This window comes from Sciurus vulgaris (genome assembly GCF_902686455.1).
Source record: "Sciurus vulgaris genome assembly, chromosome: 15".
NCBI classification, from domain to species: Eukaryota; Metazoa; Chordata; class Mammalia; order Rodentia; family Sciuridae; genus Sciurus; species Sciurus vulgaris.
In genome coordinates this window covers 19,788,841-19,814,582 of record NC_136476.1, presented here as the reverse complement: position 1 = coordinate 19,814,582, position 25,742 = coordinate 19,788,841, and the positions used below count along the sequence as shown (strand labels likewise).

At 42.2% G+C, this 25,742-nt stretch overlaps 1 protein-coding gene across 5 annotated transcripts in view; it reads right to left on the bottom strand.

Annotated features, from left to right (window-relative positions):
- The window catches only part of DOCK8 (dedicator of cytokinesis 8), a 216,620-nt gene that overhangs the window by 6,780 nt on the left and 184,098 nt on the right, over nucleotides 1-25,742 (bottom strand). For all 5 annotated transcript variants that reach the window (XM_079111989.1, XM_079111985.1, XM_079111986.1 and 2 more), the window contains 9 exons: nucleotides 24,206-24,306; nucleotides 23,304-23,496; nucleotides 18,701-18,844; nucleotides 17,128-17,259; nucleotides 16,552-16,686; nucleotides 15,063-15,152; nucleotides 11,111-11,347; nucleotides 8,248-8,391; nucleotides 6,915-7,021 (listed from right to left, as the gene is read on the bottom strand). In XM_079111989.1, the coding sequence (XP_078968115.1) occupies nucleotides 6,915-7,021; nucleotides 8,248-8,391; nucleotides 11,111-11,347; nucleotides 15,063-15,152; nucleotides 16,552-16,686; nucleotides 17,128-17,259; nucleotides 18,701-18,844; nucleotides 23,304-23,496; nucleotides 24,206-24,306 (1,283 nt within the window). The remainder of the gene's footprint in view (nucleotides 1-6,914; nucleotides 7,022-8,247; nucleotides 8,392-11,110; nucleotides 11,348-15,062; nucleotides 15,153-16,551; nucleotides 16,687-17,127; nucleotides 17,260-18,700; nucleotides 18,845-23,303; nucleotides 23,497-24,205; nucleotides 24,307-25,742) is intronic.

Sequence of the window (25,742 nt, the reverse complement as noted above, 5' to 3'; positions counted from 1 at the left end):
CCAGAACGTTCAGTATTGTTTTTAGTATTTCTGCTCTTACATCCAGCCTGAATCCACTTGAACAATATGCCCATGCTGGACTTTTAGAGATTTTATATCCCAGTTCCTTTAGCTTATGGTTGATGAAACAAAGATGCCCAGAGAGGTAAGTGCCCTGTCAAGACTCACACACCTGTGGGAACAACTGGGTAGGACATGAACCAAGAATCCTGATGCTCCCAGGCCAGTGTGTCCCAGCAGCCCCATTGCTTCCTATGGTACATTATAGAGGCAGATGTCATGGTAGATGTTCTCCATATTTAAATCAGATTGAGTCGTTCCTATGAAATTGATCAGTTCCCTGTATTAATTTATTTTATCCTGACACTAACTCTAGGAGGTAGCTACCATTACTATTTCCATTTTGCAGTTGGGAAAACGGAGGTAAGTTTTCCAAGGTCACACAGCTGGTTAAGCGTAATGGGTATCTGAGCCCAGGCAATCAAGCCCAAGTGCCCACACTTAACCCCAACACCACACATACCACCGGGGAAAGACACTACCACATCCAGCTAAAATCCAGGCATAGGGCCTTGGTATCAAGCTGAAACTCTTTCCTCTAGAGTCTCTGTTTGTAGTCTCTCGCCTTTCTTAGATCCTTCCTGAAAACTTGCAAATCTCCACTCAGGGCTTGGTAAGAAAACAGCTGCTGAAATGAGGAGAGAACCTGGTGAGAAGGGAGAAGCTGAGCAGTGGCACCTATTTCTCCCATAGCTGCAGTAATATGGGATCCAGAGCTTTAGGGTAAAGAAGGGTTTTTTGGGGGTCAGGACCCCAGAGGAATCCTGATCTCTCCCTGGGGAGAGTGACAGTGGATGTGTGAGTCTCATGAGCACCGCACCTCCACTGGGGCCCATCTCAGTGGCTTTCTGCATCTCGCCGCCTGCATTGCCGCCCCCCCCCCCCCCCAGCCTGACCTGTCTGCCCCAGCTGTTAAGGACAGTCTGGCCCAATGTGAGGCCCATTTAAAACCCCAGTTAAAATCCTGGTTCTGCCTTTTGCTTGCTGCATGGTGCTGGACTAATCACAGCTGCTTTTGCCTCGTTTCCTTTAGAAAATGGTCCATGGGGATGAAATGGTGTCCGTAGGTGAGCACCTAGTCAAGTGAAGGCTCCTTCAGCACAGCCCAGGCGTCCGTCCTCAGTGTGAAGGAGGGGTACAGCCCTGGGAAGCCTCTTCCTGTGCGGCCCCTGCCCTGCAGATGGGGAAGCACATGACTGGAAGTGCATGATTATGGGGGCAGGGAGTGGACCCCAGGGCACATGGGGAGCAGCTGTGGCCTGATTTCCTGCTGTCCCCCTGGAGCCATCTGTACCTCTTCTGGATGAGCCACCCCAGAGCCAGAGCCGCCTGTGTGGCTGCCTCCTTGACACAGGTGCAGTAACCCAGTGGCCCACCGTGGGGAGGGGGTTAGGTCAGAACTATGGGCTTGGGAAGGTGTCTCCATCCTGAAATCAAGAGGGCAAGAGGACCAAAAGCATGTCCAAGGATGGGAGGTGAGGGGAGTGGGCTAGGAGAGGGGAACAGAGTCACAGAGTCACACCGCAGCAGAAATGGAGTTTGCAGTCACTGCAGGTGGAATGAGAAAGTGGGGCGAGCCGTGTGTGTGTGTGTGTGTGTGTGTGTGTGTGTGTGTGTGTGTGTACTGGCATGCCCAGGGCACATTAGCTATTCCACTTGGTTTTCAGTTTTCTATCTAGCATCTTTCACTTACATATTGCCATTGCTGATCTGCTTCTGAGCAACCTCTCACAATATTTAAAGATTTGTTTTTGCACGAAATATCTGGGTCTTTTTTCCTTTACTGCTTTCTCTTCCACCCACACTGTGCATGCTTGGCTTTCTTTTGACTACTTGAGCAAATTCTCCTTTCTCTTCACAGATCCTAATTCCAGTTTCAAACCATCATCACTCAACATCCTGTTTTCTGACTTGATGACTCAATATGTTCAGCAGAACCCTCTTGGGGTGTATCTGAAACACTGTTCTTAAGGGCACCTGTTCTGCTATCTCTGATTTCAACATTAAAATAAAATTTAGCCAGGTGCAGTGGGTCACACCTGTAATCCCAGCAGCTCAGGAGGCTGAGGCAGGAGGATCACAAGTTTAAAGCCAGTCTCAGCGACTTAGTGAGCCCCTCAGCAACTTAGTGCCACCCTGCCTCAAAACGAAAAAAATAAAAAGGGCTGGGAATGTGGCTCAGTGGTTCAGTGCCCCTGTGTTCAATCCCTGGTATAATTAAAAAAAAAGAAAAAAAGAAAGAAAAGAAAAAATTAAATCCATTTGTCTTTATAGGAAGGAGAAATCCAGATATGTAAGAAGAAAATTTGGAAAGACTGCAGTCCCTAAAATGGTCTGGGTGGTTTGGGGAACCAGGATGAGGACAGAACTTGGCGCTTCTTGGCTTCTGGGGTTCTGAGGTGTTCTCTCTTAATTCAGGGAAAAGCAGAAGAGGACAGAGGTCCCACTTGGCAGCCATGTGAAGGACAACAGGCCTGGCTGGAGGAGTGCTAGCCGCAGCAGGTCAGCTGCCAGCCTTCTTTGTGGCTGTGCCTAGTTCCGCTACAGCTGAGTCAGAGAGGCCACTGCCAGGTGGCAGCAGAACGAGCCACGTAGACCTGGCAAGGGCACGTTTCCTGTACGAGCTCTGTGTCGGTAGGCTCACTTGGGACCCCCCCAGAACTCTGGGCTTATTGACTGGCAGCCCAGGTCTGCTGAGAAGCTGGAGTTACTAAAGGGGAAGGCTGAAAGCACTTCAACCCCCGCTTCCCACTTGTGTCACCTCTGCTATCTAAATCAGAGTGGGGCACTAAATGCACTTGACAAAATAGTTCCTCTACAGACTGCACAGCGGTAATTTCCTGATTGGACTTAGAAGCAAGAAAGCAGTGGGGGAAAGGGAAGATTTCCACATCTACAGTTTTCTTTTTTTTCTTCTTCCTCTTTTGTCACTACAAGGGATGGAACCCAGGACTTTGCACAGCTCTACCACGGATCCTCATTCCAACCCTTTTAAAATTTCATTACATTTTATGACAGGGTCTCACTAAGTTGCTCAGGGCCTCGCTAAGTTGCTAAGGCTGGCCTTGAACTTGTGATCCTCCTGCAACAGCTTCGTGAGCTTCTTGAGCTGAGATTACCTGGTGTGGTGATGCACACACGACCACACCTGACTTTTCTACTACTTACGAGGGCACAATCCACATAATACCATGGTTCACCTATTTTAAGTGTACAGTTTGGTGAGTTTTAGTGAGTTTATACCATCTCGCCTCCCACCTTTGATCTGTGTGAAATAAAGTGGAGGAAAAGTCACCTGGGTTGACACAGATGAAATGTGAGAGGCAGTGTGGCTCTGCCTGCAGCCTTGTCCCATTTGTGTTGGGACTTCATCTCCCCACTCAAGTGGCAGGAAGTCATGCTAAGTATTTGTTGATGCTGAATGGATAGACCCACACTGCAGCATTGGAGTAGCAGTTTGAGCACATTTACCTTTTTGAAGGGAGGAATGGGGAAGGTGAAAGAGGACAGAGACAGTAGGGATGGCCTGAGGGACTAAACCTGAAGAAGGGGAGAAAATGTGAAAGGGAGGCCATCAAGAGAGCTTTACAGCCTCTCTACTCAAAGTCTCCTCCATCCAGTTGCAGCATCAGCACCTGGGAGTCGATTAGAAATGCAGAGTCTCAGGCCCCACTCCAGACCTACTAAATCAGGATCTATGTTTTGACAAGAACCCCTGGTGCTGTGTAAGCGCAGGGAAGTTTGGGAAACACTGATGGTCTTGTGGCATTGCCAGAACAATGCCAGAGACCAAGGACAGCCAGAAGAGTGGGCCTACAACCAGGTATCCCTCGGAAATCATCACTGAGAGGGATGGAACAGCATTGCAACTGGTGAATTTGAGTCTAAAAATTCAGCAATTTTGCAGCCCATGTGGGCAGGAAGACAAGGTCCTTAAAACTTAATATATGACTTCATTAAAGGACCATTCCTAGAAAACCCCACTGTCTTCTGTATCTCTTGCCTGTGACTAATTTTTCTCAGCTCCATTTGGAGTAACTTTTCCTGGGGCTTGAAGCTAATTAGGAATGTGAGTTCAATAGGGATTTTTTAAAGATACATTAAACTAGGAGGAGTCATGGAGAGGATCACACCCACAAGATACTGGATTGAAGATGTAGTAGAGGAAATCAATCTGAACTCTAAACAAAATGAAAAATCACTTCTTCCCCCTAATGAGCTTCCTTTTACATTTACTCTATGCAAATCCTGTTTACTAATATTGTTGCCGCTCTGATCTTTGCTTCCTGCCCGGGCATGATCTCAAGAACACACTGCTCTAGCAGAACTCAAAGAAGCCCAGATGCACCATTGGCATTCCTGACTATAAGTCTTGCGGTCATGATGGTCCATTTACCGGTAATGGCTTCCTCTTCCCACTATCCCTTTTCTTCCAAACAGTTATTCAAGACAAGGTATAAGTGGTGTATTTCCACAAAGCCTCCTCCAGTAACTCCATTCTGTAATGGATTTGCCTTTTCTGATCTCTGTAGTCCTATATTTAGAACACAGCCTTCTTAGTGTATGTTGTTTTGTGTTGTGATTCAACTGTGTGAAGGTGTGTCCTCTCATCAAGAGCAGAGGAATACTCTATGTTCCCTTAACTAATATCATACCTGGGTCACAGAAAGTACTCATTAAAGATTTCACAGGTCTCTTCAGAGGTCCAGAGAGGCCTGAACCAGTGCAAACTTTGAAAGTTATATCTCCAACCTCACCCAACACTAGCATCCTGATGAGTTTTCAAAGAATTTAGCAAACTTTAACTTTTGGCCTCCTTTCTCCCCATCTGCCAAGTAGGGTTATTCCTATACTTTATATGCTGCTGTGTTAGTCAGCTTCTTATTCCTGTGACAAAAATGCCTGACAAGAACAAATTGAGGAGGAAAAGTTTATCTTGAGCTCCTGGTTTCGGAGGTTTAGTCCATGGTTGGTTGATCCCATTGTTCTGGGCCAAGGTGAGGCAGAACATCATGGAGGGAGGGGATGGCTGAGGAAAGCTGTTCAGCTCATGGTGGCCAGGAAGCAGAGAAAGAGAGCAAGAGAAAAGGGCCACAGGGAAGATGAACCCTTCCAGATCACACCCCTAGTCTCCCTCCTCCATCCAAGTCTCACCTGCCTACAGTTATCACCCAGTTTGTCAATTCAAATTAGATGAACTGATAAGGTTATGGTTCTCCTAATCTAAGCATTTTTCCTCTGAACATTCCTACATTAACACAGGAGCTTTTGGGAGACCCTTCATATCCAAACCACAACTGCTGCTCTAAGGTTCTGGGTGAAAAGAAACATTGATATACATTTTTCTGATGTCCTTTTCTCTTGTAGGTGAAATGCTATCACATCTTTCCTAGTCATTCTTTTAAGGTCTCAGGAGACACAATACACCTGTCTATATTCCAAGAGATTCCAAGACTTTGCCCAAAGACCTATTTCCTATTCAGGTTGATCCAGGTTGAAGCCAGTTCCATTGCAGAATTCAGAAGCAGAGATGATGCCTGTGTGACATGGGGAAGTGTTTTCAAGATGACACCTTTGCAAAATCCCAACTTGAGAACCTTTCCTGTACCTCTCAATTTGAGATGGTGTCTCTTTCTAGGTTTTTTAAAAATAAGTCATTTATGATTTGGGAAATTGCAAAAATTGTCAATGCCAAGAACTTTTGGGACTCTAATGCATCAGTGGACTGTCAGAACATCAGTGAAAGGGTGGACTATTCAGATTCAGAACACCTGGTTTGAACTTAACTCTGCTACTGACTGGCTTGACTATAAGTGAAATCACATCCCATCTCTGAACCTCTGATTCCTCTTTTGTAAAATGATGACATACCTGTTTTATACTGTGATTGTGAGGCATACATGAAATGACAGACATGAAGCAGCACTTCACAGTTTAAGTGTAAATTACTTATTAGAAGTATTTGTAGGGCTGGGGAGATAGCTCAGTTGGTAGAGTGCTCGCCTCACAAGCACAAGGTCCTGGGTTTGATCCTCACATGGCAAAAAAATAAATAAATAAAATAAAATAAAATCACAGAAGTATTTGTAGTATTGCTCTACTGAAGTGGTTCTCAAACTTCAGTGTACACCAGCATCACCCAGCAGGACTTTTTTTTTTTTTTTTTTTCTGTTATAATTCTTTATTTTCTTTGTTATACTTTAAATGTATTTTTGGTGAGAACTTGACTAAATTGAAATATTTCCAAGTATCCAGGGAAATTATAGTGTTCCTTGAAAATGGAACTAAAGCAGTTTAGTAACATGTTTTCCAAAGCCTTCAACACCAAGGATCTCTTTTATGATTCTTTCCCTCCCTCCTATGCATACAACAAATTTCACAGTTTGAAAATGTTTAAAACTGTTAATTCAACTTCATTTACATAGATTAGAATTAGTCATAAGCAAAAGCAAAAGAAGTAGATATATACACTACCAATTATGTCAGTTTACCATTTATTTACATTGTAGATAATGAGCTAAAATCTAAGCCTCTGAGCCACTTTTTGCTCCTTCAAACCCTTTTCACTTCCTTCACATGTGGCAATGTGCAGAAAATTCCAGCAGGACTTTTAATGCAGAAATTTCTGGAACCCTCCCCAAAATATTTGATTGAGTAGGTCTGAGATTTTGTCTTTCTTTCTTCCTCTCCCCTCACCCTTTCTTTTCTCTTTCCATATTTGCAGTGCTGGGGACCAAACCCAGGGCCTTGTGTGTGCTAGGTAAGTGTTCCACCACTGAGATACACCTCCAGCCTGGGGATCATACTTAGAAAACCACTGATGTACTTAAATTTCCACCCATTTCCATTCTTACCGCATTATGAATTCCTTAAAGCATAGTCTCAACTTGTTGTGATGTCGATAGAGTTTTGGGTCAGCTGGAATTTCAGCCAAGAACACTTGGGCTACTTCCAGTGGTCCCTGATGGAAAAAGTAAGAGAACAATATTGATATTGGAAAGAAAATTACATTATTTGGAGAAAATGTTGGAGTGGCTTTTTAGTTTTAACATTTAATCTTGTAGTTGGTTTGACTAAAACAAAAAGTCAAGGAAGGTCTTGAGCTTCTTAGGCAACTCTGATTCCTTAGGAGGAATACTAAGTTTTAGGAGAACACCCACAGGTAAATAGGCTTTCCTTGATACATAAAGGTAAAGCAAATGCATCAAAGGCTAGGTGCTTCCAGTTTTTCTAAAAATGGGGATTGCCTTGATTCCTCCACTCATCCCCATTTATCTAGTTACCCTAGCATTGACACCATTTTGCACAAGCGCCGGCTAGAGTCAGAGATCTGCACAGTACTTAGATTATCTGTGGCTGTAGGCTTACAAAGTCTTCCCTTTTCATCAAAGGATTGGCACTTACATAAACAGAAATCTTCCTAATTACTTTCTGATCTCAGAAATGTAACAGTCATTTTTCCTCTAGCTGATATTGCTCTCTTGATGTTAAGTGGATTCAGAATTTCTCAGGGAATCCTCAGATGGAGAATGTGTTCAGTGAGTAAAGAGTCATGATGCTCCTTGAATTTTTGAGTGTAGGGGAGTAGACAAGGGTGCATCTAGAACTGACCTTAAGGGGGCCCACTGAATAGAGTTCTAGGCTAGTACCTCTCTCCATGTGAGACAGGCTGAGTTCCACACTGAGCTCAGGAATTAGGGTTCTAACAGGTCTAAGAAGGTCCAGTCAGGTCTGAAGTGTCCCAAGGAGCCTGGATCCTTGTAACTCCTTGCTGGTAAGGCCCTTGGCCTGTGGGTTCAACTGGTGACTGACCCAGGAACTGGATGGTCTAAACCCTTGCCCTTTTCTTCTACAGAGATGCTTAGCTTAGTCTTAAGTCCTGAAACAACCTTACCTATTATGGGCATGACTAAGCTCTCTTCAACAGGACCCCAATCCTGGATCACATTGCCAGTTCTGGTCCTAATGTAGAGACTCCAAGAAAATGGTATTCCTTAAACCTGGTCCACTTGAGTTGTTAAATGAAAAAAAGGCCTCCTAGAAGTCTTCTAAACCATACAAGTGTTGAGTTTAAGTTAAGGAATATTGTTTGTATATGGATCAGACTCATCAACCCCAAGGAAGGAAGTAGATGTCATAACCACAACACTAAGAACTAGAGGAGCTGCCACCAGCCCGCTTGCTTACCTGATTTACGGTAGTTCCTACAGAGCCCTGCAGCACCATTTGAAGCATCTTTGCATCAGGGGGCTCCTGGTTAATGGCCACCGCTAACTGCAGGGTCTTCTTCTTCATATCTTCAATGGCAACTTCCATTGGAGTCAAAACAAACTGAACAGAAGACATAGATAGGGAAGTTACTGTCTGATCTCATAAGCCATGGACAAACCTGGAGCTATGACAGAGAGGGCACCTGGATTTGAAGAAGCAGCTAAGACTTTCAGAGTAGTCTTAATAGGTTTAAAAGAAGGAAGGACCTAACAGTTCCAGAGTACTTATTATGTTCCAGGAACTTTACATACATTTAACATTTACTCCTTTAAACAATTTTCCTATTCTCTCCATTTTACAATCAAAGGGGGATTTATAAGCTTAAGTTCTATAAAATGACACAGGTAGTAAGTGGGGAGGTTCTAATTTGATCACAATTATGTCTACATTCCACGTTTATGTTCTTTCTATACTAATTCTAAATGTGATGGGTTAAATCCTGTCCCCCAGATTCATATGTGGAAATCCTATCCTCCAGGAGCTCAGAATGGGATTCCATTTGGACACAGGCCTTCAGTGAGGTAATCAAGTTAAACTGAGTCCATTTAAATGGATTCTAATTCTGCGTAACTGGTGTCCTTATACAACGAGGAAATCTGGACTTGAGCATGTACAAAGGAAAAGTGATGTGAACAGACACAGGGAGAAAATCTCTGTCTCCAAACTCAGTAGAGAGACCTGGAATGGATTCTCCCTCACAGCCTCAGAAGGGATCAACATGTCAGTACTTTAAATTTGAACTTCCAGCCTTCAGAACTGTGAGGCTGTACATTTCTGTTGTTTAAGTCATCCAGTCTGCAGTATTTTGTTATAGAACCCTAACAAATGAGGTTCTTGGGGAATTTCTGACACTAAGAGTCACGAGGGAGCTTTTTGGAACAACAAGTTATTTCTGTGCTGTGCCTAGAATGACTTAGTATTCAAAAGTCAAAACAGTAAGAAACGCAGCAATGCCTTCCAAACCCACCTCCTCTTCACCGAGTCCCCAGGCCAGGCGCTCTGTGCCCTCTGTGACTCCCCTCTTCTGACACAATTGCCTTGCTCAACACTGACTGGTGGGCTCAGCCATTGCTGTGCCTGCCCAGTGAAGTGGATATTCCCAAGCTATTTCTCACAGACTTGATGATGCCTGTTATACTTGTTATTTTAATGACCTAATCTAATTAAATAAAGGATAAACTGATGAACCATGGGTGTGGATAGAAAAAGAGTTGTTTCTAAGAAAACTGAGCCGAGTGCTTGGGTAAGACATTATGAAAGTGAGCTGTTATAAAAATTCCTGTCATATTAGGTGTGCTCAAGACAACCATAAAAGTCGAGGGGAAGAAATCATAAAAATCTAGAAGCTCTTGTACTGTTGAACAAGAATCTTTAAGGCCTCATTCAGCTTTACAGAAAGCAAAACTGAAAATCACAGACAATGTACTATGGGTGTGGTTTATACAAGAAAGACAATCCTGAATTGTGATTAGTCAACCCATAATCAGGGAAGACTGTGTCACTACATAAAAAAAGATGACATATTAGGTATATGTAGATGTTTTAAAGAAAAATAAAATGCTTACAGCATATATAATTTTGAACAATTCTGTGGTTTGAGGACTTTCTTTTTTTCTTTCCCCCTTTTTTAAAAAAAAAAAAAACTGGGAATTTCTTTTAAACAGTGCTAATTACCTACTGAGTCACATTCCCAACCCTTTTTATTTTAAGACAGGGTATTGCTAAATTGCATAGGGTCCCATTAAGTTGCTAAGGCTAGCTTTGAACTTGCATTCCTCCTGCCTCAGCCTCTTGTGTTGCTGGAATTATAGGGGTTTGCGACCATGCCCAGCATTGAGGACTTTCTTGATCAGTCCTGTTAAAACAGGTCAACAGTCTTCTGTACACAGAGATCTTTCCTGCCAATATATAGATGAAGAAACTGGGGACAAGTAGCTTGTGTAAAGTCATAGGAGAAAGCAGGGACTAGAAGTCAGCTGGTTTACTTGTCTCCCTCATGGTCTCTTCTGATAGCATACCACTAACTCTATGGACTGCTCACTCTGGTGCCTGTCTCTAATAATTGATAACAAAACTATGCCTGAATCATTTATGAGCTTTTAGGTATATAAGTATTTTACATAAAATATTTAGAATTTAAATAATTCATCCCATGGGGATTGTTTCCAGGACACTCCCTCCCATACCAAAATCTGAGGATGCTCAAACCCTTCATATAAAATGGTGTAGTATGTGTACATACTTCCTTTACTTTAAACCATCTCTAGATGACTTATAGTACCTAACACAGTGCGGATGCTATGTAAATAGAGTCAAAGTGGATTATTTAGGGAATAGTGACGAGAGAAAAAAATCTGTACATGTTCAGCATAGATGCAATGATTCTCCCCCAATATTTCAGTCTGTTTTTGGTTGACTGGATGGCTGTGGAGTTGGAAGATATGAAGGGTCAATCGCATATATATTTTCTTTAAGCTTATATTTAAAATAGAAATAAATACTAAACATTGCATTTAAATATGCAAACATATTTACAGTAGAGATATAGCTTTAAAGTGTTGAATATTTAATATATAACAGTGCTATAAAACACGCACATGCCTAAATGGGATTCCCCGGCATCATGAAAATGAGGGTATGGCTCTGTCCTAGTATTTCAGGCATGCCCCTCGTTATGTTTCGCTCCAGCCTCCCAGCAGGAGCACTCAGCTGTGTGTGTCCTGGGGGATCACCCTGGCCCACTCCTTCGGTGGTGGCTGTTCCCCTCCAGGTATGTTACCTCCTCCTTCTGGATGACGCTGATCCTGGTCTTGATGTAGGGGAAGGCATGCATGGTGGTCAGGACTGTGTTCCTCCGGTACTGCTCATGCAGCTCTCCACGAGGCCGCCCTTCTAGGGTGAAGGGGGTGGTGTACATGAATCTCCGCAGGTTGAAATTCTTCTCAAAGTAGGTTACCCTGTCTTTCATCTCATACTCATCAAAGTAGGGCTCCACGAAAGTGATCTGTATGTAGGCCTGGAGGGAGAGGCCAGGGGAAGGAGGAGATGAGCCATTCTGCAAAGAGGATCCATGACACAATGAAGGGCATGCTGGAACACGGTGCATGGAAGCTACTGGGGCTGAGCACAGCAAGCGAGCATTCAGAATCAGCAGCTCCTCCTTTCCACCCCAGGGAAAGAAAGGGCTGTGAGGAAGGGGAGAGGAATGTGTCCGTGGGAAGAGTCGGCTCCACCAGCCACACTTTCCAAGCAGAGCAAACCAATCCAGTGGAAGCCTTGGTACAAGAATTTGCAAACTGCTATTCCAAAGAGCCAAACTTTATTTTCCAGAGTTACCATGACTGTGACACACTTAGAAAGTGTGAGAGGTAAGATTAAGAAAACTAATGGTACCAAATGCTGGCAGGGACAGAGAGCAGCTGAAACTTTCACGCACGGATTGGGGGATGCTGAATCTACAGCCACTTGGCAAAATGGGTGAGCAATTTCTCATACAGTTAAATGAACTGGTCTACAGCCCTGCAATCCCACTCCTACCTACTTGTGTGCTCAAAGAAAATGAAGATGCATATCCACACAAAATCCTGTCCATAAATGGCGATAGCCACATTGTTCATAAGACAAAACTGGAAATAAACCAAATCAAAGGGATAAACAAATAGTGGGACAGCAAGAGAGCAGAATAGTATTCATCAGCAGGTAGGAACCAACCAGGACAACCTGGGTGCATCAGGTGGGCCATGCTGAGTGAGAGAAGCCAGCCTCAAAGGCTCTGTGTGACTCCACAGATGTACTTTCTGGAAGAGGCACAGGTACAGATATGGAATATAGGCAAGTGACTGTCAGGGCTGGAAGCAGAGACTCACCATGAAGCAGCACAGGGAAATATTTTGGAATGATGTATCATGATTGACATATTTGTCAAAACAAAAAGAACTAAAACCAAAACAGTGAATTTGACTGCAGGTGCCACATTTAAATATGTCCATGCGTACACACATACACACACATACACACATACTGTGAAAAGGGAGCTTATTAATGAAGAAGACATCTTTATTTTTATTTTTTGTGGTACTGGGGATGGAGCCCAGAGGTGCTCTACCACTGAACTCCATCCCAGTCCTTTATATTTTTCATTTCATTTTATTATTATTTTTTGTGTGTAGTTTTGGGAATTGAACCCAGAGCCTTGTGCATGCAGGGCAAGCACTCTACCAACTGAGCTATATCCCCAGCCCTATTTTTTATTTTGAAGCAGGGTCTTGCTGAGTTGCTGAGGCTAACCCTCACCCAACTTGCCACCCTCTTGCCCCAGCTTCCTGAGTTGCTGGGATTACAGGTGTGCACCACTATACCCAGCAGGAAGGCATCTTTACAAAAGAAAGAAAGAAAGAAAAAGAATGGCAGTGGACACAGATGCTGGGACACCCACCCAGTGGAGTGGATGGGTGGGGTCACTGACCTCAGACTGTGAATCACTGTTTAGTTATTAGTATAATGAAATCTGGTAGTGATTCTGTATTTAGGCTCTCATCCAAGCCCTCATAACTTACCTCAGGAATTTGAAAAGAAGGGAGACATGCTCCTTGTGTTAGGAAGGTCAGTGGTGATTCTACAGAACTGACACTGCACAGATTGCTCTGGGCCATACAGTTAATCCAAGGGCTCTAGATATTTCTGTCTAAAACTTAGTTCAACTCTTATCACAGTTACTGATTTCAAATCTAGGTTAGGAATATGTCTTAAATGAGCAAGTATTCTGAAAAATGTAGTAGAAAAGCAAACTCTGAAATATTGCTAATTCCTATTTGCATTATCTTCGTAACATCCTAGAAGACAGAGCTGAGGGTGGAGTCTAGATGTTTCACGTACAGTGCTGTCAGATGGTGAGTGCCCTCTGTCCCTGGCCTTCCTAGCACCTTGCATTGCATTATTTCCAGCAGCCTAGAACATCTATGTGTCTGTGAAGGGGACAGGGCAGGCAGCTCTTCCTCAGTGGCAGGATAAAGAATATGTCTGCTCTTTGTCTCTGTTTCCTCCATAGAGCTTCAAAAACCCTTGGAATTTCCTGAGTGATAGGAGTCTTTGTTATGCTAATGAGGTAACCAATGGTGGGCTGCTCTACAACTTTGGGTGGTCACCAAAAAGATCAATCTTGTGATCAGACTGCTGGAATTTTGGGCTTGAGTTCTGAGAAGGGAGAAGGGCTGGAAGTGTGTTTTATCACTTGGCTACTCATTTATTCAAACACACCTATGTCATGAAACCCCAATAAAAACTAGACACCTGGAGACTCAGGGGAACTTCTGGCTGGTGAACACAGTGATGTGCTGGGAGAGTACTGTGCCTGAGTTCTACTTGGCAAGGGCACAGAAACTATGTGCTCTATCCCAGACTTTCCCCATGTGTATCCTTCACTGTATATCTGTAATCAGAAGAATATTATTTCTTGAGTTCTGTGAGTCATTCTAGTGAATTATCTGACTTTAGAGGTGTCACAGGAACTTCTAGATTTGTAGCCAGCTAGTTAAAAGTGTGGGTGGCCTGGAAGCTCCCCTTGAGGCTAGCATCAAAGTAAGAGTAGTCTTTTAGAGTTTGAGCTTTGTGAAGTCTGGTGCTAATTCTGGGTGGTCAGCATCAGAGTTGTATGGTGGTACACCCAGATGGTGGTGAAATGGAACACAGCCTGAGAGGAAGGTGGGAAAATTGAAGGTCAAGCCCTTTTTGTCATTCCTCAAACAGCACAGTGATCCTGCACTTGGCTGGAAGGAATACCTCCATCCTAAAGAAAGATGGCTCTAAATACAGACAGGGAGCCCTGAGGAAGGATATTACATTGTGGGCATGTGCGAATGTGTAACAACAAATCCCACTGTTACATATGATTATGATGCACTGATAAAAATATGGGGAAAAATGCTGGCAGGCAGAAGTCTACATTTTTTTAAACATACTGTAAATTGGAAGTTTAAGGAGTTTACAGAAAGTAAAGAGTAGTGATGTGGGTTTGGGCATGACAGAACCCACGTTGGAATACTGGCTCTGTCACTTTCATACTCTTAGAAAATTGCTCAACCTCAGTTTTCACATCTGTAAAACAGAAACAACAAAACCTACTTCTAAGGGCTGTTGAGGAATGAAATGAAAGGATGATTAAGGGTCTAAGGCAGTGCCGGGCATAGGGTTGGTGCTTTTTTTTTTTTTTTTTTTCTTTCCCTTTCGGATACTGGGGATTGAACCAGGGCTTCCCACATGTTAGAAAACCTACCACGGAACTATACCCCCAGTTCCAGTTGGGACTTGATAAATGACAGCTCCTGTTTTGATTCTTGCCTTTGAGTATGTTTTCTTTAAGACCTAAGCAGTTGCTGGGTGTGGTTGTGCACATTTGTAATTCCAGCTACAGGGGAGGCTGAGGCAGGAGGATTGCAATTCAGGGTCTACCCAGGCAATTAAGTGAGACCTTGTCTCAAAATAAACATTTACAAAAAGGCTGGGGATGTAGCTTAGGGATAGGATGTTCCTCTGTTCAATCCCCAGTACTGGGGGTAGGGGCAGGGGCGGAATGGAGACGTACTCAATCAGTAATGGAGCCCTAGACGAAAATGTTTGGTTGCCTTTAAATGACTGGCAAGTCAGCCCAGACAGAGGGAGGTCATTTTGTGTCCTCAGGGTAGCATAAGAGGACTCAGAGCCTGATGGTTCTTTTTGGTAAATTTTCTCCATACCTTGTTAGGATCCAACTTGGTTTTGTCCACTGGGGTAGAATCTTTTATCACTTCCACAAATTCTGCACCAAAACACTGACCGTAAAACCCCTAGGGGAGAGGAAACAAAGTTTATAAAGGTAATTGTAACACAATGCAACTTTCTGTCTTCTCAGAAGTGGAGTAAATTTGGAACAAGTGCAGTTTGTTCATTGATTATTCAGAGTCTCTCTCAGCTAATCAGCAAAGTTCAGCATTTCCTGAGACATAAATAAAAATACGAGGAAGTCCAGCACCGTCAACTGATATATGATTCTCTACAAAGTGTACACGGTCTCAAATTCAACAAGCGTCATCCTATTTCCTGAGGCATCTGCAAGGGTATGGCACTATTTACCTCTTTTTTTACCCTGAGAACTTGGAGGTCACCAGGCTTCCCATCATGTGGCAAACCACAACACACAAGAAGACAATATATACACCTCCAATTCTAAGTAGGGGAGACAATATCAGGGAACCCACTGGACTGAGTCCATGACTTGTTTTACTTCTCATGAGCTGATTGTCTTTGGGCAAGATGCCCAACCACTCTGGGCCATGGCTTCTTTGAGTCAAGTAAGGATAAAATCCTTTTCTTTTTTGGCAAGGATGAATAGTTCAAGGAGCAATTAGGTAACAAAAGTGTTTTAAGTTTTACAGACATAAGAGGGCATATATCCAAAGCCATAGCAAGAAAGAATAAAGAGTGAATCTTTGGTAAATAGTTGTCAGCACTTCAGGGGACCTTAGTTACTTAGCCCCAGAAAGTTTTGCTTTGGGGACACTTCTTGACTTTCTTCCTGGGTTTTTGATAGTCTTCCTTTCAACAACTGTTACTTTTCTTTCTTTCTTTTTTTCTTCTGATTTTTCTCTATTCTGTTTCCTTTTTGTCCAGATTTCCAGCCTTTCCTGCCAGAACCTGCTGCTTTTTTCTGTTACACTACATACTTAGCATGGATGGCAGGTTGGAGCCAGGGCTGGACTGCCCAAGGTGTAGCTACTGTCAAGCGTGTCCTGATCAGAATGGAATGTGTTGTCCAGCAACACCAAAATGACAGCCACAACATTTTTGCAGGAGGGTGATTCAGAAGTATGGTCAGATTGCTTAGAGGTTAAGATGGCAATCCTCACACTGAAAAACTCTTTTACTCTGCATCTGTTAGTATATATTACTAACATTGGGAAAGCATTATAAGAAAACATGACCTTGATTGGATTTTATGTAGACTTGAAAATAAACATTCATGATGTAAATTAATAAAATTTTAAGGACATGCACAGAATCTTATGCAAACCTTGCTTTACCTCATGATCTCATCTAATCCCTTCATATTATAAATGCAATGTGAAAAAAATTTATATATAGCTCAATGCTGAATCCTTGCCTTTTTTTTTTTTTTTTTGTAATGATTCATTCTAACTTGTTTTTGTGAAATATACAATGCCAAGTATACAAAATCACTTTTCTTACCTCTAGTCTATGTGAGATCTCGGGAAGCTTGGTAATTGCAGGTTCCTTGTAAACAAATTCCTGCTCATCCAAATCCCCAAATTTGGATCCATAGAAACCAACTCGGAAGTAAGTTCCAAACATTCGCTTATGATCCTGTTAAGCAAAATGAGAAAACTTCTCTATAGTAATGCAATTTTTGAGGATCCATTGGGTTAAAAGGGCCTTTTATTGTGTTACAAACATTTTATTTCTACAGTTGATATAAACAGAAATCCCCCTATTAAGCAAATTCAAGGTTTATAGAATAAACTTTGGAAATAATAACAAAAGAAATTCTGAGAAAGATTTCTGGGACTTCCTTTTAAGTGAATTTAAGAGTCTCACATTTTCTGGTTATGAATTAAGTCAAGTTGCCTTTCATACTGTGAAATCTAGACTTTGTCAATTTCGAGCCCTTTTCAGTTTGATGGATGAGAACTGCAATACTGTGCTCAAGGTCAATCAGTCTCTAGAGAGGAAGAAGGGCTGGGCCTCCCCAGGACAGGGTCATCTGCCACCTAGTAAGAGTTCTCATAAGCAGAGATCCCCAGCTACCTTGTTAATGATGTTGTCGAAGGCCTTCTGCAGCTTGTCATGAGTGGAAGTCAGCTTCCGGAAATCTCGGTGTGCTTCCAGAATGGGGATGACCAGCTTGTAGACCTCGTTTACTGTCTCATACAAGCCTCCCTTGGAGAGAGGAGAGAGCATCAAAGAAAATGTAATGGAAACTGAAGAGCAACCAGAGTTTACTATGCAAACAACGTGCTGCAGAATGTGTGTACCACTGCACCACAGTATCTTTCAGAGTGGGAACGCTGTCCCAACATCTCAGCATTCAAACTGGCCCACACATGTGGCTAAATGGTCCTATGTGGTGATGTTAGATAGAGAGATGGGCTTTCACAGACTAAAAGGGGGAGAGGAGATTTGGCAGCTAGGACAAAGACTGTAGGCACAGTCAGGTATTACTTCTATGGTGAAGGGGAAGGGTCACAGGGGAAGCCTAAAGATCAACCCCAAATCATAGACTAAGAACATTCAGGAAGGCAGCTTTGCAGCTTTTGTGTATTTAAATAGTGTCAGACATCCTCCTCAAGAGGTCCTCCTCTAGCCAGACGCTCAATGTATGCCCACCAGAGAGTTCACAGGATTCTAGCTAAAATTTCAAGAAAATAAGAGTATATTGGACTTTTTCTGAATCCTGAAAGAGAAAGCAGGAAAAAAAAAGAAGAAAATGGTTAATACAATAATTAATGTACATAGAAGTTATAGGGAGGAAATTTGGAGATGAAAGAAAATAAAGAATAATGTAGGGATGAAAATAAAATTGGTTCTTCTAAAAAAAAAATTGGTTCTTCTAAATATAGTGAAGTATTAAATATTTACTTGACTTCCAGTGCGGGGGAAGAAGGAGATCATTAAAGTGAAAATGGACAAGAAGTTTTTTTCCCCCCGACTCTGAATCTCAGTGATCTCTCTCTCTCTCTCTCTCTCTCCCTCTCTCCCCCTCCCCCTCTCTCTCTCTCTCTCTCTCTCTCTCTCTCTCTCTCTCTCTCTCTCTCTCTCTTTTTTCTCTCTCTCTTCCTCTTATTTGGAGCATTCAGACCCTGATTGGGCTACTGTGGGGAGTATCTGTGGTTTTTGCTCCTGCATTTCTCCAAGTTGCTCCTGCCTGTCATGATCTTGAAGGTGACCTGGTTGCTGGGAGGGAGGATACCACAGATTTCTGTCCTCTCTCTATAGTGGCTCCTTCCCATCTTTTTCTCTCTGAGAGGGAAAATGAGGGAGTGAGAACATGCCTCGTCATTTATTGTGTAACCCTGGGCAAGCCATTTCACCTCTCTGTGGCTTAGTTTCCACCCCTATTAAACGGAAACAATACTGTGAAACTGCTGCCCAGCCAACACGCATGCAGTGAAAACCAGAAGACAGTAGTGTTGAAAGGCTTTCCCATCTCCTTTGGAGAGCTGATGCAACCTGTGCACATCAAAGTCCTGCCTGGGCCCTGCCCCTGTCCTGAATGCCCCTGGTGTGTTTGTGTGTGTGTGGAGAGGGGCTCGCTGGGCCGTTAAGGCTGGGCATTCCCACCAGCCCGAGCTCAGCCCTGGGATGCCCTCTGGGCACTGACCGTGCTGAAGAGCTCTGCAGCCTGCTCCAAGAGGCCCACCAGGCCACTCTCAGTGAAGTACCGGCCCGAGCACACCCCATCTTCATCTGGTGACAAGGTGTCATCGGAGACTGCACTCTCCTCCAGCACGTTGGAAGAAATGTTCTGTAAGAGATCACAGTATAAGCCCAGAGAATATGGGGCCCTGTCGAATACTGGACCATAGGAACCAGCAGAACTCCAGGATCCTCACCAAGACTGTGAATGTAGCAGGTCTGACATTCTATCCAGAAGAGTTTCTGGCTGCCATTCATTTTGAAAGCACACAATGAGCAGCCAGTCTTCAAATTCCCAAACGTCCTTTCCACTTTCAACCACCAGGAGATTTTATATAAAGAACACTTGCCTTCATATAATAACAATTGAGTTGTAACAACCCCACTTTAGAAGAACAATCCTAAGGGACAAACAGTAAAGGTCTTGGTTTTTAAAAAGTAAAGGCCAACGCTCAGTTGACTCGCTCCTTTTCTCACCAGCTCAGTAAATCTCTTCTGGGGTTTTTGTCTTAAGCATGCTGCTACTACAGTCTTGACTTTCAGATAAATAGCCAGTTGCAGTTACATTGATATGACAATACCAAATAAGAATGTTTTCTTTATGGAAGTGTTTTCTTTGTTTTTCTTTTTAAGTGCTAAAGACTGAAACCAGGGCCTTGCACATGTGAGGTGAGTGCTCTATGCCTGAGCTCCGTCACCAGCACCCTCTTTATTTTCCCTTGAGACAGGGTCTAAGTTGCTGACCCTTAACTTGAAATCCTCCTGCCTCAGCCTCCCAAGTGGCTGGAATTACAGGCATGCGCCACTTGCCAGGCTTTTATGGAAGTTTTAAAGCAGTGCAGCAGTTACTGCTTTTCCCCCTGAATCTTTTTGTTTCTACACATTTTTTATTTATATAAATCATAGAAGTTAGAGCCTCTCACAGGAGATACAGTGACCAGAGCTAGGGTGACCTGAAAGAGAAAACCAGGGCACAAAATTTGGGGAAGTACTCATTCTCAGGGTCATGGAAGTGCTGATTCTCTATTTGTTTGGCCCTGAGAGTAAAGCCCCCTTCCCCCCTTATATTCTGCACCTTGTGCTCTTTAAATTGCCTCACCCAACCTCTGATCTTGGCAACTACTCTAGTTTTCTTGATAGGTCAAAAGTCCTTTTTTGTTTATTGTTTCAAAGCTATGGAAGAAATACATATGAAGCATAAAAGAAACAGAATGCCTTCCTAGCTTAGGTATTGCAAACCAGTAGCACACATGCCTTCCTATTGCTGCACACATGGCAGACATAACTAATCAGTTACAGCATGCCTTCCTCTCAGAACTTGGATATAATTTCAAAATTCACTCAGCATAATGCTCCAGTCAGCCACTACCTATTGATCAGAGATGGTTTGTGAAGTAAATGCTATCTGTTAGTTCTGGCTATCATGATCAAGAAAATCAACTTTAGCAACCAATAAAGAAATAGTTGTGGGCTGGGGAGATAGTTCAGCTGGTGGAGTGCTTGCCTCGCAAGCACAAGGCCTTGAGTTCGATCCCCAGTACCGCAAAAAAAAAAAAAAAGAAATAGTTGTTATCTAATATTGTAATGTAGGTGGAGTTTCTCAAAGTCTTTCTTCCAAACCTGGCCTATTATGTTTCTGAATTGGAAATAACAGAAGGTTCAAGAAATTCAGCTGGAAGAATCTAATAACTCAGGAAACTATACTATTGTATGCAATTTTCCACATGTAGAGGAATAGATATGAAGCTAAACAACTTATTAGCTGTATTCTGAGGAAAAAAAATTGGGAAAGACTTTCTTGGCTTTTGACTTAGGGATGTAAAAATTGTAGCAGAATCTGAGAATATGTGCATATCTATGTTTGTGAGATAAATATTGTACTCTAGGGCATAGAATTTCAGTGATTTCAGTTTCTTGGAATTTGATGACCTCGAAGTTATTTTTCCTTGCACAGACTTATCTCCAATTTACAAGTATTTTCCAAAGGCTCAATTGGAGTAGAACAAGGGTAAAAACTAAAGCAAAGAACATTTAAGAAATTAACAGTGGACATATGATAACATTGCCAGAAGTTCTTCATTCTACAATGCAAAGCACCCTAATTTTCTTTGGAAGAACTACTCATAGGTTTAGGAATGGACCAGTGATTTTGGTTCAGACAGTCAGAGCATTTCGTTTCCTTGGCAATTATAATAGATTCAGAATGGGCCTACGACCCCATAAGAATGAATGCTCTGAGACTTTCTCTGAACAGCGTGAAATGAGGCACCAGCTCTCTCTTCTTCTGGACTTGAACCTGGAGATGGAAGCCTAAATCTTACTCAGAGTGGGAATGCGAGAAGCCTAACAGAAGGCCAGGACAGGAAGAGGTGATGACTTTGAGATCTGATGACCTCTGAGGCCTCTAGCTCTAGTTGGTGAGGCTAGAGCCTCCAGGCTAGCCTCCCTCATGTGGGCCGGTAAGTTCCATTTGTACCTTAGGCACTCTGAGTTGCATGTTCTCTTGCTTTCAAGCACCCATTACTAAATGAATTGGTTATGTCTCATTTGAGAGAAATAACAATTCACCCATAAGCATCACATAATTTGAAATTATTTCTGTATCTGAGAACAAACACCTAGGTCTTTGCATATGCTGTATCATGAGGAGCCATGTTCCACGACCTTTCACCTTCCTTCTCGTCTTCTGCAGCACCCTTTCCCTGACTCTCAGGTGGGACCACAGTATTAAAACTCACGGCATCTTGTGCCTCTTCATAACAGTATTTATCATAATTATGATTAAGAATGGAATAATTAATTAGATAATGTCTTTCTGGCTAGAATGTAAATGTCATGAGGACAGAAGACATTCTCAATAAATATGCTCTGAAAGCAGAAATGAAGGGATCTAAAGATATATGAAAAGATGGGGTTATATGCTCCCAGGTAGGGATAACATGGAGTTTTTCTATTGGGTCTAGAATTCTGTCTCATCTTGGTGAGTCTCATGAGAAGCAAATCAACTGAATTGTAGGTAAAATAAGAAAAGGAAGGCTTACTAAACATAAAAGTAAAAAATAAAATGCAATTAATACTTAAGTTACTAAATATTAAATAAAATACAGTAACTGGGGAAAAGGCATAGAGAAATTATAATAAATAGTTTAGTAAACAAAGTAAGAAAAGGGAATGATATAATTCAATGCTAAGGGATAAGCCTGAAGATTTTCTGGCAAGTGAAACTGCAATACTTATCCTTGGTAATATCAAATTGTCAAAATAAATTTGATGAAAGAAGATGAAGCTAAAAGAATTTAATAACTTTCTTGTTTGCTTTTGTGTGATTCGAAATAAGATGTAATGTTTTTATGCTTTGGGATGAGAAATAAATTACTGACTTTCATAACAAACATTTCTGAACTGAGAATAAAATTTATTACTGAGAATGAAATAATAGAATACGTATTTTTGAGGACCATAAGGAAGGAGGAGTTAATATGAGGTAAAACTCAGTTTTGCAGGTGAATGTTATTCTAGAAATGAGAGGCTCTTGACTCCTCCAGCAATAGTTTCAGTGACTTATTCTATGAGCCTGGGAAAGCCAGTTTGAATTGTTCTTTCTTTCTGGTTCACAAAGCATCACAATACCATGTTGAAGAACAATATTGAGAACAAAGCCTTTCATAAAATCAGTCATGGAAATTCAGACAAGAATAATATAAACACTATAAATGACTTTGTAAGTTTGGCTGGAAATGAATTCTATTGTAGCTATATCATTCATGGTTTCAAGGATGGTCATCTCTACAGATTCTGCCTCTTAAGAAAAAGTAACATTGTTTTTGCTTTTGTTTTTTCTCTCTCAAGACTGTATTAAACTATGTAGGAAGAACAGTTCGAGTGGCCATGGAGCCATCTCGTAGGTCTAGCAGACAATTTCTCCTTGTCAACTATGAGTAATTTTAGGTTATTCTCAGAAAGCATGAATTTGGCCTATTGTTTCCATTTCCAGGTCAATTTCATTCTTTCTTAATTTTGGATCAGAGTGGGACCCTACAGAGTTCGGGAGTGGAATCAAAGGACTGGGCCATGAGGGAAATAATTTCTTCAATGGTCAGAAGCATTTCCTGCTTGTCATTATATGGTACCAGCTATAAGTTTTTGAGAAAGATTTTAAATGACCTTAGAAAAATTGCTTCCTCAGTTCCTACATCTGTGGAGTGGGAGTAACAGTCCAGAACATCTACTAAAGTGCCTGTTCACTCTAGATACTATTACTGTAAACAATAATAAAAAAGATGGCAAAGCACTTAGAGCGGCATATGTAATAGAGTAAAACAGAGGTTTTCAACCATGGCACTGTTGACAACTGGGCTGGGTACCTCTTACTGGCAAAGACTCTCCTATGCATTGTAGAAGATTTGGTGACATCCTTTTTAGATGTCAGTACACCCATCCTCCTACCCCTAGTTGTAACAATGAAAAATGCTTATAGATATCGTTAAGTGCAGGGGTGGGGATATGTGGGCAGAACCGTGTCCCTGGTTGAGTTCACTGTTCTGAGGTAAAACCGAACATGGACTCACCTGAAAGCTGACACTGCCCACGGGCAGGTAGCTGTGGTCCTCCAGCATGCTCAGATACTCGGCCACTAAGGCAGCTGCGTGCACCAGGCACATGGCGGCCTCCGTGTAGCACTTCTTCTTGGTGTGTTTCTCTGCCATGTTCTGGAGCCAGGTCAGCCGCAGATCAGGAGATGTCTGGTAACTCTTGGCAATTCTGAAGACAGATTGAGTGAGAGTTTCAAGGACAAGTGGCTAAAGACACTGTTCTACATTTCTTCACCCTGATTTTTCCCTGCATCTTTAAAACCTGAGAGAAAAGTCAAACACTTGCATCCACCTGTTTTTGTTCCATGTCTAAGGTATGCTGGACCCTGAGACTTTAGTAAAAGATTTATGAGAAAAAAAGACCTAGCAAAATAATAATGTCCTTTATCATGAATCTCAAGCAATTATCTTCCTTTCCTTTTTCTCAAAATAATGAGAGAAGATAAAAGTACTATGCTTCTTATGATGCTACTTACAAACAATTTTTCCTGTGTAAATCATTTCTTCTGAAAAAGGTCTGGAAGTCAAAGTTTTAAACTATAGAGAGAATATATTTCTAAAGTAAAATTTATATGTATGCCTGAACATAATTGGAACCAAACCATTTAGATAACAATTCAGATGGAAGTTGATAGTTCTTTTTTTTTCTCATTCTATGTTAAACAGAAGATAATGTTATAGAGTGGACACCTTACTTTACACTAAGGTGATCTTTCTGAAAATGTATATATGAATCTAACAACTTTAATTTCTACTGATTGCCATACACATTTTTGTATGTCATTCAAAACAGTTCTGTCCATGTTACCTAAGAACTTCAGAGTGACAAATACTGGATCCCCGGGTGATGTTCTTTTGATTTTAACAGAAAAGTTTACCTGTACATGAGATCCATAAGCATCTCAGGATCTTCCTGAAATTCCCTCATTTTCACTGTGTCATATAAGATGCTATTCAGATTGCAGAGAAGTTCTTCCACCTGCAAAAAGTGTACACCCTTAAATAACCTTGGCTTTGTAGTTTGTGGCAAGGAGACAGGATTATATAGAATGTACATGTGGAAGGCACAGAAAGGCTTTGCTCAGAGAGAAGTGAATAATAGACGTGAAGGGGATTCCAGACGAATTCTCTGTTGCTTCATCTTTGCTAGTCCATGTGCTTTGTAGGCCCTGAAATGAGTTGGCCTTGGGATCCATGAAGCAGCCCTAGGTCTTTATACTACCTCCCTCTTCACCAATTTTCTTTTAAATTTGTTTGAACTAGTCTCAGTTATTTGCAACGTGGGAAGTTCTAAACTCTACTCTAGATCATCAGGGCTTCTCATACCAGATAGGAGGCAGCTTGGGACCTGAGCTCGGGTTTCATGTTTCCAAAGCTTCCTGGATCTTTCCAAAGCTTCAGAGTTTTTAGAACCTCTGAGAACAACTTATTCTTAGTTACAAAAGTCAACAGAGGAGAAGCCAGGAGAGACTGCATCACATAAAGGCTGAGAGACTGTATCTTGTCCATAGATCCTGGCAAGTGGCTCAGTTACGGAATGTTGTCTTATCCCTTCTGCCATCTTCCAGAGCTCCTAAAATTTCTTACACCATACTTATTTCATAAAAGACCTCTATTGTCCTGCTCATATCTTGCTTGGTCTTGTTGATGAATATCTCTGCATGGATGATAAGTTTAGTTCACAGGAACATGGTGGAGAAGAAACAGGTGAGGCAGGGTTTGGTGCAGGGGACAGGAAGAAACAGGTGAGGCAGGGTTTGGTGCAGGGGACAGGAAGAAACAGGTGAGGCAGGGTTTGGTGCAGGGGACAGGAAGAAAAAAGATTCTGAGAATGAGGATGTACCATTACTGGAGACGGCAGGAGAGCTCTGGGCATATAAGGCTCTCAGACTAAGATAAGAAAGAAAACTTCACTCTTCATTCATTCATTCATTCATTCACTGCAGTGGGAAACCTATTATAGAGTAGGCTAGAAGCTGAAGTTAAAAGATAAAGGGGACATGCTTTATCTTTGTCTTTATTCCCTGAGCATTTCAATGGAGATGGGAGAGATTATTGCTCTCACAAGCGTCCTTAGGACTAATTTTGTTTATAATCTCTAAACTGGTCCTTCCTCTCCTTCAAGTACTCTCTGGTCAGGTTGGTCCCTTTAGCATCCCTTATACACAAATCATTCTCACCCCTACTCATTATTTCTCTGTGAATCCTACTCCAGCCTTTTAACCTGCTCCCCCCAACAACAAACCTTTCCAGGTCACTAGGTTGTTTATTAACTCACCCCCTCCTTTTCTCTAATCTTACTCCACATGTAGTTTCTTACCAGGCACTTAAGTATCAGGTGTTTTGTCTTGCCTACTAATTGTTTTGAGACTGAGCTCTCCGTATAGACACTTGGCATCCTGAGGTCGGGGACAG